Here is a 12,746-nt window from a genome sequence, read left to right as displayed (position 1 = left end):
GTACAAGGCAGCCGGTCACACGTACGTGACTGGAGACTGTTTCTTGTGGCGTCCACAGTCCTTCCAGGCCTTGCCCACTCAGAGCGCAGTGAGCTCAGCCCAGGGTAAGATGTGGGCCTGGAAGCTGCCTCTGATTTCTGGCAGAGACCCCCAAGTAGGCCTGTTTTCCTAGACCATGAAGGCAACTGAGTGTACCCTTCACACTCACGCTGACAGACTGGCAGTGGCTGCCTGGCCCACTGGGCGGAGACAGAACCCTGATCCCACAGAGCGTCTCAGTGGGAAATAGAACACAGCAATCAAATGGCTTGCTGCCATCTCCCAAAGGCAAGGGGCCAGGGAGCAGGCTGCTGCACATGCCAAGAACTTGCTGTTCTTACCCTGGACCCTGAGGCCTGCCCTGTGACAATTTCACAGAGAAGTAAAGGGCAGAGCTACACCTAGAGTAGCAGACATGTCCAGAGGCATCTGGCCTAAGGCAGTGTTGGTGAAATCAGCTGAGACTGTGGAACTAACTGACCCCACCTTAGAATACTCAGATGCTTTGCCTGATCATTCAGACCTGATGGTTAGTAATCTGATTCCAATTGTGGGAAAGAATAAACTGGCTTTCACTGTTCAAGAAGCACTGTTATAAAAGGGAAAGGAACACCAGGATGGTAGCCGAGCTGGAGGGACTCTGTGTTTCCGTTAAGCTAGGATATTCCTGGATATTCCTGCTGGGAACCATAGCTACTGCTTTAGCCTCACACCAGGTTGCCCCCATGCTGTGCACCCAGAGGATTCAGAATCGGGACGTGGGGCCTGTATTCACAGGAGCTTAAACTACAGTGAAGATCTGTGGTTGAGCAGGTCACCCAGGCTCACAGCTGTCAGGACAGCCGGCAAATGTGCCTGATTCTGTTCTAGTCTGTGCTTCTACTGGTGTTTATAACCATGATCCCTTTAAATTAAATTTTAATCTCAAGACTACATCCACCTTGTAAAAATGATCAAAACATTAGAGATTGGGCTATCATCTTCTCCCGTCACCATTATTCCCAGTACCCTCTCCCCTTGCCCAAGTTTAGCCACCAAAATCAGTGTGAAGTCCACCCCTATAGACCTTCCTCTATCCGTTTATGGACATAAACTGTACCTGAAAAAATACATGCATAAAGTTTGTGGAATTTTCCGCATGTTAATAGGCTCACAGAAATGATGGTATACCGTGGGCCAGTCAGTCAGTCAGTTCAGTCGCTCAGTCGTGTCTGACTCTTTGCGACCCCATGAATTGCCTACTGTGGGTGACATTCCCCAACCTGATATTTTTCAGTTTTGGAGAGCCCCTCGTCTTAGAACACATTAGATCTACAAACCTTTTCTGAGTGCTGCAAAACATTCCCTAGTGTGGGGATGCCATCATTTTAGCAATTCCCCTGTTGTTGGACGTTTAGGTCGTTTCCCAGCTTTTCTCAGACTCGCCCTAACATCCCCACAAAAACACCTGTCAACACCCAAGTCGTCGCGCCTGTGCACAGAGGTGCTCAAGTCTTGTCTGTTCCCGGTTCCCTTTAATCAGAAGTAACTGGGATGCCTTTCCCTTTGAGGCCCTCCCCCGCCCCTCCCTTACACCTACGCACCCTTGGGCCCTGTACCAGGGACCTCTCCCGAGCCCCTGGTTAGACGAGGCTGTTCTCTTCCGTATTCACATCACCCTCTCTCAGTGCACCGCCAGTGCGTTAATATTTTCATATGCTATCTCTGTTGCTTATCGCTGACCTGCCAGACCCCAGGGAATGTGACTTTTTGCACCTCTATTTCCCCAGCACCCGGCCCAGGGTCCCCTCCCCCACGTGGTAGGCATTCGATAAGAGCTTTTAGAATGAAGGCCATTGTCACAGAGCCACATCCACAATGGGATGAAAACCCATGGAAATAAACAGTATATCAGCAGAAGGAAAAATTAAGCTGTCAATCTGCTGAACAGCAAACATTTCTTTTCTATATTCCAGGTCTTTTAACGTGATGGAGGAGAGAGGGAGGGGGTAAGGGAAGCTAAAACCTAAGGGAGCCAGGGAAAGGCTTTGCTTTTCATAATCTGGAAAGTGATTGACACATCACTCTACAGCCATTGCCCCGGTGGGGGACGGGCTTGGCCCATCACTGTCCCCCGGGTGACCATCACATGTTCTCTGTCTCGCCCCCGCAGGGACCACGGTGATGCGGATGACAGCCTTTGATGCGGATGACCCAGCCACGGATAATGCCCTCCTGCGGTACAATATCCGTCAGCAGACGCCTGACAAGCCGTCTCCCAACATGTTCTACATCGATCCCGAGAAAGGAGACATTGTCACCGTTGTGTCACCTGCACTGCTGGACCGGGAGGTGAGTGGAAAGACACACCACTTCCCTTTCACGAGAATCGAACATGGCTTTCACACGCGGGAAGACGTGGGGCTTCCATCAATGACCCCTTCCATATCGTGGGAGCGGCAATGGGATATCGACCCGTGGCTGGATGGGGAAAATGGGTCAAGGGAGTGACATGTTATGTGACCCCAGAAAGCACACACCGAAAAAATCACGTCCTTTGAGGTCATTTGCATTCATTCAGCTTGATGGCTGTTTGCTCACCTGCCACTTGCTCTTGAGGCCCCTGTGACTGGGCTCCGCCTGCCTCACTTTTCCGCTCTGAGTGAGGGGAGATGGGAGGGAGGTGACTGAGATGACTGATGCTCTCCTTGTCACAGAGTCCAGTGGCTTCAATTTACCCCTTTCTCAGGCCCTGCGCTGCCTGTGCCAGTGTGTGCTCTGGAGCCTGCCTCTCCCTTCAGGCTCGGCTCTTGTCCTGAGAGGCCATCCCTGTAGGGATCTCCCCATCTTCCAGGTCACGTGTCACAGACAGGTACCCATGGGCTGAGTCAGCCTACACGCCGGCTCTTTGGTTTGGCCCAGGGTGTTTTCATATTAGTTGCCATATCAAAATACTTCAACTTTGTATTCCTTTTTTCTTTTTTTTATTCCCATTTCCAGCCTTTCTGAAAATCAGAAATTCTGGAAATCGGGGGCCCAGTTTCCATACATGGACGATCAGTCAGACCACTCGTGACTGTCAGAGGGAGCTGGTGGCAGCTGCCCCACTTAGGAGTGTTGTTCCTGGCCCACTTATGTCCCGCTGCACGTGCCCCCTGGTCCTGGCCTTTCTCCGAGTTCCAGGGCCACCCTGTCAAACCCTGCAGGCCAGGCTCCCTTCCATAAAAGAGCCTCTTGGCTCTTCACACAGGAAGATGCCAACCCACTTGGGGGTGCTCTGCATCATCAGCCACCCAGATCTGCCCCCATCCTGGGATCCCTTGTTCCCAGCAGGACATCGTCCCATGGCCTGTCCCCTGGCAGTCACCCTTGACTTCTGCAAGCCCATCTGCCCCAGGACGAGCGCTGGGTTTCCCTATGGGGTCCTGTGCATTTTCCCTTCCATGATTTTGATTTAAAAATGCCTTCTCCTCACCCTTCTGTTTTCTTCACTGTAGCTCCTCCTGGGAGTCTGGGTCAGACCTGCCCACCTCTCTGGGAAGCCGGGCTCCGCCCCCGGGTCTTGCACAACCTCTTGCTCCTGTAGTCCTTGACTGCTCTTACCTGCAGCCTCACTGGGCACTGGCCACACACTCCTTTACATGCTTGTCTCTCTCTTTAACGAATGTCCTCTTCCACTTGGTCTAGACCTGATGCAATAACAGCTAGTCTCAGACGGTTATTTAAGTTTTAATTGACATTCTTGAAATTAAAATGTAAAGATCAGTTTCTCCATCAGACCAGACGAATCTCAAGTGATCAGGAGCCCCGTGTGGCTAGTGGCTACTTTACCCACCAGGGCACAGGTAGACCGTTCCCACCATCACAGAAAGTTCTAGTGGGCACCACTGGCATAGACAGTAAATGTCTCGAGAACAGAGATTCTTTGATCACCTGAATGTTTGACTGCTGCCTAGCACAGTTTCAGTGCTCTCAAAACTCCTAAGTATGTTTTTTTTTTTAATTTAATTTTATTTTTTAACTTAACAATATTGTATTGGTTTTGCCATATATCGAAATGAATCCACCACAGGTATACATGTGTTCCCCATCCTGAACCCTCCTCCCTCCTCCCCCGCCCATACCATCCCTCTGAGTGGTCCCAGTGCACCAGCCCCAAGCATCCAGTATCGTGCATCGAACCTGCACTGGCGACTCGTTTCATATATGACACTATACATATTTCAATGCCATTCTCCCAAATCATCCCACCCTCTCCCTCTCCCACAGTGTCCAAAAGACTGTTCTATATATCAGTGTCTCTTTTGCTGTCTCATATACAGGGTTATTGTTACCATCTTTCTAAATTCCATATATATGCATTAGTATACTGTATTGGTGTTTTTCTTTCTGGCTTACTTCACTCTGTATAATAGGCTCCAGTTTCATCCACCTCATTAGAACTGATTCAAATGTATTCTTTTTAATGGCTGAGTAATACTCCATTGTGTATATGTACCACTGCTTTCTTATCCATTCATCTGCTGATGGACATCTAGGTTGCTTCCATGTCCTGGCTATTATAAACAGTGCTGTGATGAACATTGGGGTACACGTGTCTCTTTTGATTCTGGTTTCCTCAGTGTGTATGCCCAGCAGTGGGATTGCTGGGTCATAAGGCAGTTCTATTTCCAGTTTTTTAAGGGATCTCCACACTGTTCTCCATAGTGGCTGTACTAGTTTGCATTCCCACCAACAGTGTAAGAGGGTTCCCTTTTCTCCACACCCTCTCCAGCATTTATTGCTTGTAGACTTTTGGATCGCAGCCATTCTGACTGGTGTGAAATGGTACCTCATAGTGGTTTTGATTTGCATTTCTCTGATGAGTGATGTTGAGCATCTTTTCATGTGTTTGTTAGCCATCTGTATGTCTTCTTTGGAGAAATGTCTATTTAGTTCTTTGGCCCATTTTTTGATTGGGTCATTTATTTTTCTGGAATTGAGCTGTAGAAGTTGCTTGTATATTTTTGAGATTAGTTGTTTGTCAGTTGCTTCATTTGCTATTATTTTCTCCCATTCTAAAGGCTGTCTTTTCACCTTGCTTATAGTTTCCTTTGCTGTGCAGAAGCTTTTAAGTTTAATTAAGTCCCATTTGTTTATTTTTGCTTTTATTTCCAGTATTCTGGGAGGTGGGTCATAGAGGATCCTGCTGTGATGTACGTCAGAGAGTGTTTTGCCTATGTTCTCCTCTAGGAGTTTTATAGTTTCTGGTCTTACGTTTAGATCTTTAATCCATTTTGAGTTTATTTTTGTGTATGGTGTTAGAAAGTGCTCTAGTTTCATTCTTTTAAAAGTGGTTGACCAGTTTTCCCAGCACCACTTGTTAAAGAGATTGTCTTTAATCCATTGTATATTCTTGCCTCCTTTGTCAAAGATAAGGTGTCCATATGTGCGTGGATTTATCTCTGGGCTTTCTATTTTGTTCCATTGATCTATATTTCTGTCTTTGTGCCAGTACCATCTAAGTATGTTTTTTGACATATTAGTAAGAATGAGTTGGAGATGACAGTAAGATCTTACATGTAAAGGGTGGGAAACTAGAGCTGGAAATGGGGAATTATTGGAAGGGAAGGAAGAGAATGAAATTTGCCTTGAAACTGTGATTGTCACTTGGAACATGCAATGGTTTTTCATCAAAAATAGGAAGCAGAAAAAAGAACATTTCAAGTCTGTTTCCTCCATTTTGTCTCCCATTCTTTTTCCAAACCTCTTTATTTTTGTTATTGCCTGACTGATGTATTATCTTTTTCAGAGGGAGGTAATGACTTTCCAATTCTCCCTTTATCCCCCGTCTACCATGTGTGTGAAAGAGTGCACGTGTGCACGCGCACACACACACCAGCTTTCCCATAACCCCTAATTCTCCCAAAATCACTTGCAAATTCTTCTTGCAAAAGAAAGATGAAATGGTGATTTGTCTATCTCAGCTTCTATTTTTACTGATAGAAAATGTTTTGTCTCTATTTATAAAGCAGAATGATAATATAGTAGATCACAGCATTTTTAAGGTTTATTTGGGGGTACCAATGTGTCTCAAGTTCATGACCCTGTCATTTGGGTGTTTGTTAAATTGCAAGTATATAATTATGGGAGTTGAATTAAGCCTTTCTAGCCACAATACATTAAAAAAAGGAAAAAAAAGATCAACATAATTTAACTGAAATTGGAAAATCAATGAAAGTGAATGAAAAGTGTCACTTTTCTGTGAGGGTTTCAAGAGTTCAGTGCTGAGCCAGGCAACATGGGTACAATCTGAAGGGAAGAAATGCCCCTGAATTCAGGCATACCTCGTCTGTTTCCGAGTGCTATGCTAAGCTTGTCCCACACAAGTCTGCTGAAAAGGCGAAACGTGCCTTTATTTACATTTAAAGGGACAGAACTCACGCGTCAGACTTCCCATCGGTGTTTTCCAGTTTGCAGTGTTTTCTTCTCACTAGGCTTTTCCTAAGGTTCCCATAGCAGAATTATGGAGTTGTTTGTTATTTCTGGAGACCTTCTGAGAAGGCATCCTGTCTTAGGTGTGGTTTCAAAATTCTACTTCTGGACAATCTGGGCAGAACACTTAAAACTGATCTACACACCATTCATGTCTAAGAAAATATTTCATGTCACCCCTACAAACTTTGATGTCTCTTAAACTGTTATTACGTGTGGCTACCATGTATTTATTCACAGTATCTCAAATGGCGTGTTTGAGCGCTGAATGTTGTGAGTGTAAATAAATGGGATGGAGACTCCTGGAGCTGGGGCCCCTGAGATTTTTCAAGTGGTTTGCTCCTGTCTGACCCTTGCCTTGTGGGGAGGTTCCAGAAGTCTGAGGGTTGACCCGAGCTTAGTTGATATGATGTAAAATTTTCATTTTAATTTTCCATCTAATACATTCTCAAAGAGGACCCCAGCAGGACCCCACGGTCTTTTTCCACTCACATGTCACAGTCTCCCTAGATTGTGCAGAGCGTGTTCACCTCATCTGCAAGTCATGCCTCTTCACTTTTGCTGATGCCAGGCTGGGTTATTGCACTCCTTTAGATTCACAGCTGAGTTGTGAGAGCAGCTGCAGTGACCATGTATTTTCGTTGCCTTACTGTAAGCTCGATGCTAATAGACATCAAGTCTGACTTGAAAACATACTGTATTTTCCATTACAAGCTCTTCTATTTACTTTTTCTGAAACCATACCAGAACATACAGTTCCTAAAGAAAGAGATCTTGGATCTTTGTCCCATCTCTGAATTCCCATTGCCAAACATATGTAATGCCAGGTAAATAAGACATTCAGTAAAGATTTGTTGGATGGATGATAAAGAGGTGGATGGAAAGGTAGAGTAATTAACAAATATATGGGAGATGGGGGGACAGATGGATAAAGGGACGGACGGAGAGAGGGATGGATAAAGGGATGTATGGAGGGATAGATGGATAAAGGAATGGATGGATGAATAGAGAGATGGATAAAGAGGGATAGAAGGACTTACTATGTTCCTTCAGTTTGTATTTATGAGTAAATAGCTAACAGATTATCTCAGAATTGCAAGACCCATATCCCGCAGGGGTGGATATATAAACAGAAGAAATTATTTTATTTTAGTTGAGAGCTCACTCTTGCCCTTGTGTGTAGTCATCCAGTAATCTAGTCTATTCGCCTGATGCCTACCGTGTGTGAGGAACTGCAACAGGCTGCAAGAACGCCTTGGCGGATAGGATGGGCATGAGGATCTGGCTCTCTTGCTTAAATGTTCGGGGAGATGTTTGGAGAAAATAAGGACCATATATCCTACAAAATGAAATTGGGTTCACTGGGGGCACTGTTTCATTCTTTTCTATAACCATACTCAGCCCCTCATTCTGACAGATCCGTCTATGTTTTTAAGCTATGTCTGGCTGCACTACAAAATAAAATCAGATAAAGGTCCCTAACATTTGATAAATGGTTTATTTAGTTGATCATCTTGGCTGCTAGACTGAAATCCATCAGCTGAAATCAGCCAACTTTTCTGAACACAGCCAGCACAGTTTGCAACTACTCAGAGTACCTAATGGTCAGTTTGGAGGGTTGTTTTCTTTTTCTTCCATGCTTCTTTTTTTTTTTTTTTTTGGCAAATGGAAACAGTCTCCAAATGAGGCCCTTAAAATGCAGCCTTAACATTTGCATTATCATTAGTCTTTTTAAGGAGTTTGAGCTGAGCACTTTTCTTCGTTTGAATTTGCCTTTATCCTATTATGTATTATCTTCCAGATAATCTAAGGAAAGTGATCGCCTGCCTGTTTAAAAAAAAAAAAAGTACATACAATAAAATATCTTAGAACTCTGAATGTAATTTATTTTCTATTTTCAAGTGATAAAAGATTTTCTGAAACTTGATAATGCCCCCAATTTACGGGCCAAATGTGAAAACTGAGAGAATTTCCTTCCTTCTTCCCATGGTGTCACATAAGGACTTATTTTGGGGTTTAAGTGCATTAGCTATGAGAGACTCAGGAGTCCTTTAAATATGTCAGAGAGGAAAATTGAAGAATGGTGGTGGGAACATCATATGAAAATAGTGAAATTGGATGTGTTTGGTCAAGACAGTCTCAGTTAAACCATCATCACATTCTGCATCTGCAGAATCAAGTCAAAGTGCCTGAGAAGAATCATAATAATAATAAGGGATTGCATTTCTCCCATGCCTTGAATGAAAGCTAGAGGTAGTTTTCTTACTCTCATGAAAAAAACGTTCAGAGGCCGCTCTGATCTAATGCTAATATTTGACTCATTATCATCATGCTTAAAACATTGGCAGTAATTATACACAATTCAATCATGCTGACAGGAATATTCTCTTTCTTTGTTTTGGTGGGTAGGACCAGAATTATTTAATAGTAGCATCCTCACCATTTCTGTGAGCTATTTACTCACAAATATTTTTGTTGGGATCATTTTCTCCTTTTTTGATATCACTTGCTGCTGAGAAAATAGAAGGGGGAAAAGTAAATGTAAATAAATTGTCTTATTATTTTAAAAATAACGTATTATGCTTGCAAACGAAACACAGATGGTGAACCACCCTATGTGAATCAAACCCACTTGCTCTGTTGTGACAGCAAATAAAATAGAATGAGGCATTCATAAGGCATGATGCTGAGCCCTGGGGTCTGAAATTCAGTTACAAGCATGCCAGCCTCCGCTGATGGCAATGGGGTTAGAGACAGGAGGGCAGGGTCTTACCTTGGGGCCAGCTCCGCTTCCCCACTCTGGGTGAGTTCTAGCAGGAGACCTGGATGAATCTCAGAACTCTACTGCTGACCCTAACCATTCCCCCCCAGACCTTCAGGGTTGGCCTATTCAACCCCTGAAGGCTAGGGCTTTGTCTAGTCACCTAGCATGACCTCAACTAAAAGCTGGTCTGAGAGGTGTGGGGCAAGGACATCATGAGTGCTGGCTTTAGCCTCTATGGGTTCATGGCCTACTTCCACCTCTAACCAGCAGTGAGAACGCATACACACAAACATGTGCTATTTGAACTAGACTTGATGCATGAATGGAGTTCTGCAACGAGGAAGCTGAGGGGAGAGCACCATGGGGAGAGGGACAGCATGAGTGAAGGCATAGCGGCGTATCCATATGTCACTCCAAAAGGGACTGGGGATTTCAGGGTGTCATAAGGAGAGATACCAGAAAAGGGCAAGGAGTTGGTACGAGATTGCCAAGGCTCCAAATGCCATCCTAAGGATAATGGGTGTATCCTACTCTAAATAGTAAACTTTTACCAAACACAAGTTCGTGTGCTCGGCACACCGTGAGGCCAAACAGACTGAACATTGGAGTTGGGAGCATAGAAAGGTTTATTGCAGGGCCATGCAAGGAGATAGGTGGCCCAAAAAATACCCTGAACTCCTCAAAGGGTTTCAGCAAAACACCTTTCAAGGCAAAAGATGAGGGAGAGGCGTGGTTAGCCGCCCTAACTTCTCGGTGTGGGAATCCTCTGTTCCTGCAGCTGTGCACTTGGGTCAGGTCACAGCATTGCTGTGAGCCTCCAACAAACAAATGTGATTCTCTGTTCTGCAGCTCTCTGCCTCTGTATGAATGGACTCTTAAAGGTCAGCGCTTCTGAGTATCCTGTATATTTCGGGCTATAAGGCTACATTCTTATACAAAGGTGCAGAGCCGGCATGACTAAGCACAGGCAACAGAGCACAGAGGTTTAAGTCAAAAGGCACAGGTACAATATAAAGTCAGAGCTGTTCTTCCCCATTACAATACCACCAACCATATTTAAGCAGCAAGCCCAGCATTCCCAGAGCTGTGACTTGGACAGAAGACTGGGTAAGCTTCAGGAGAGGCAGTCAGTGGGAAATCACTCATTTTGGAGGCAGACTCGAGGCTGCTTGGTGAATGATGAGCTGCTTTACAGAGATTCCCAGCCTCATCAAGGGGAGATGAGGAGTTACCACTTGAATCTAAATTCTGCAGGTTGTTAAAGAGGTCAATAAACAACAGCCTGTTGTGTGTCTTCTGTTCTTGGGCACCTTAAAGTACCAGACAATCAGGAGTTACTCAGCACATGTCAAATCAAAAGATACTTAACTTTGTCATTAAGAGAGATTCAGCTTTTTAGATTTGACAAATGTTTGATTCTCTAAGCTTTTTCCTTTTTTCTGTTTTTTTTTTTAATATGGTAAAAATAACAAAATGCAGGGTGACGATGAATTTGGACTACTTCTGTTTTTCTGTCATTTTAAATCTCTCCATCTTATTTTGCATGAAGTACCCTAAAAAGCTAAAGAGCTTTTCCTTTTTTGGAAAAAAATCTCTTTTAGAGAGCAGTTTATTTCTCTTTATCAACCAAGAGCTCTGATTAGCATGTTAAGGCAAGTGTTGCTTCATTGACAGATTTTTTTTTTTCCCAATGTATTTAAATAACATCTTTCTAAATCCTGTCCATGTTAGCAATCCTGGTAGGAGAGATACCTTCCAATTTAGAAAGAATGTCTAGTTAAGTTCTGGCTTCGAACTAGTGAAGAAAACAGGAAAAAGCTCTGCTCCAACGATAATGAGAACAGCCATCATTTAAGGAAAGGAGAGTTGATTGAGAGTCCCTGAAAAGCAGCTATTTTATACTTGCCTTTAATAGGCTCAGCTTCCAGCCAGGCACTGGCTGACTGGGGTGCTTCCATAGCAAAGCATTTTAAGGGAAGTTGAACAGAGGTTAGAACACTTAGATTAAGGCAAACTAGCTATAGCTCATTTCAAGACACAATGACACCTCACAATGCCTGGGATCCACATTTCTTCCAGTCTCGTTTTAAGGGAGGAGCTCATTTGAGGTAACTTCTCCATAGGATAAAAGTTCATTGTTACCATTAAGCATGATATTCTGAAGACTTGATCAGCGTGATGAGATCTATGGCACTATGATGTCACATTCAACAATGAGACTTCAAAGTATAGAATCATCTATTAGATGAAAGGTCAGCAAACTTTTTCTTTAAGGGCTAAGTAGTAAATATTGTATAGGTTTTGTGTGCCAAGAGGTAAAATTGAGACTGTTGTGCAGGTACTTATATAACCATTTAAAATGTAACCATTAAAAACTGGAAAAAAAGATTTCTAGCCTGAGAGCCATCAAAATATAGCCAATGGTCTGCACTTGGCCCACAGGCTATCACTGGCCAGCCCTGATCTGTTAAATTATTGGCCAGAGTGACCTCTGTAGCAGTAGCTTCAACTATTGATTGTTGCAGGCATGCGTGTATCTATATCTGGAGGTCCTCTCTTAGAATATTGAGTCACAGTGATTAATCACCCCCTTGAAGTTGGATTATAGGGAAAGAAACTAGGTCATGGATGACTGGTCTGATTTCTTTTTTCTTTTTAACAGAAACAGTCCGTTTCCAAACGATTAAGAAACAGATCATTGCAGATACTTGCTAATGAATTCTAAACTCAAAATTAGTTGCAATAATGAAAACAACTCCTTCAATTGAAAAGTAGTAAGAAAGTGCTGTTTAGCTATAGACTAAATCCTGGATGAAGCCTGTAGGAATGACTGTTTTTCTCTGTCAGAGCCCTGAGGCCAGGGAGGACCTGCCTTTGCCAGAGGACCCAGAGGTGGGGAGGGAAGAATACCCCGCTAAGGGAGCTCTTCCTTGGGCTGAATCTGGAGCCCAGATGCAGTTGTTCACTTGGGCACAGCTAGAGCCGGAAGAGTCAGCGGACAGCGGCACTTAGCCTGTCTCTCCAGGCTCGGAAGGAACCTCAGAGGGAGAACTGAGATATTTCTAGCTACCAGAAGACAGACAGAGACATCCTGGACCAGGGTGGGGACACTTCTGGAGACTTTCTCAGGCTTCCCAGTGCCCTTTGCTGTCCTCCCTGAGTTTGAGACTAGGGTCATGATAATAAACTGGAGTGACGTTCTTGAGCCTGTTTCGTTTGTCACCATGTGTCAATCACTATCCTAAGTACTTTGTGTTCAGTTTAATGTCAGTAACAACTAACGGGACGGGTGAGTACCCCTGGTGATGGAGACGCTTGATGTTGCTGAGATGTGACCCTGTGTCAACCTGTCTCCAAAGCCCATGCGTTTCCCCCCCAGTATGTGGATCAAAATCACTGATTATTTGTTTAGATGACAACCTCACAGAGGAAATCAATTTTGACTGTCTTTTCAACACAGGAAAGCAAGACATGGTAGAGTTTTGAGGCA

At 44.1% G+C, this 12,746-nt stretch overlaps 1 protein-coding gene across 1 annotated transcript in view; it reads left to right on the top strand.

Annotated features, from left to right (window-relative positions):
- CDH13 (cadherin 13) overlaps positions 1 to 12,746 on the top strand; it is a 1,016,229-nt gene that overhangs the window by 787,821 nt on the left and 215,662 nt on the right. Inside the window, exon 7 of the mRNA XM_027513936.1 lies at positions 2,192 to 2,370. Coding sequence (XP_027369737.1) covers positions 2,192 to 2,370 — 179 coding nt within the window. The remainder of the gene's footprint in view (positions 1 to 2,191; positions 2,371 to 12,746) is intronic.

This window comes from Bos indicus x Bos taurus, chromosome 18, assembly GCF_003369695.1.
Source record: "Bos indicus x Bos taurus breed Angus x Brahman F1 hybrid chromosome 18, Bos_hybrid_MaternalHap_v2.0, whole genome shotgun sequence".
Classification (NCBI taxonomy): Eukaryota; Metazoa; Chordata; class Mammalia; order Artiodactyla; family Bovidae; genus Bos; species Bos indicus x Bos taurus.
This window is presented reverse-complemented; position numbering and strand designations above follow the sequence as displayed.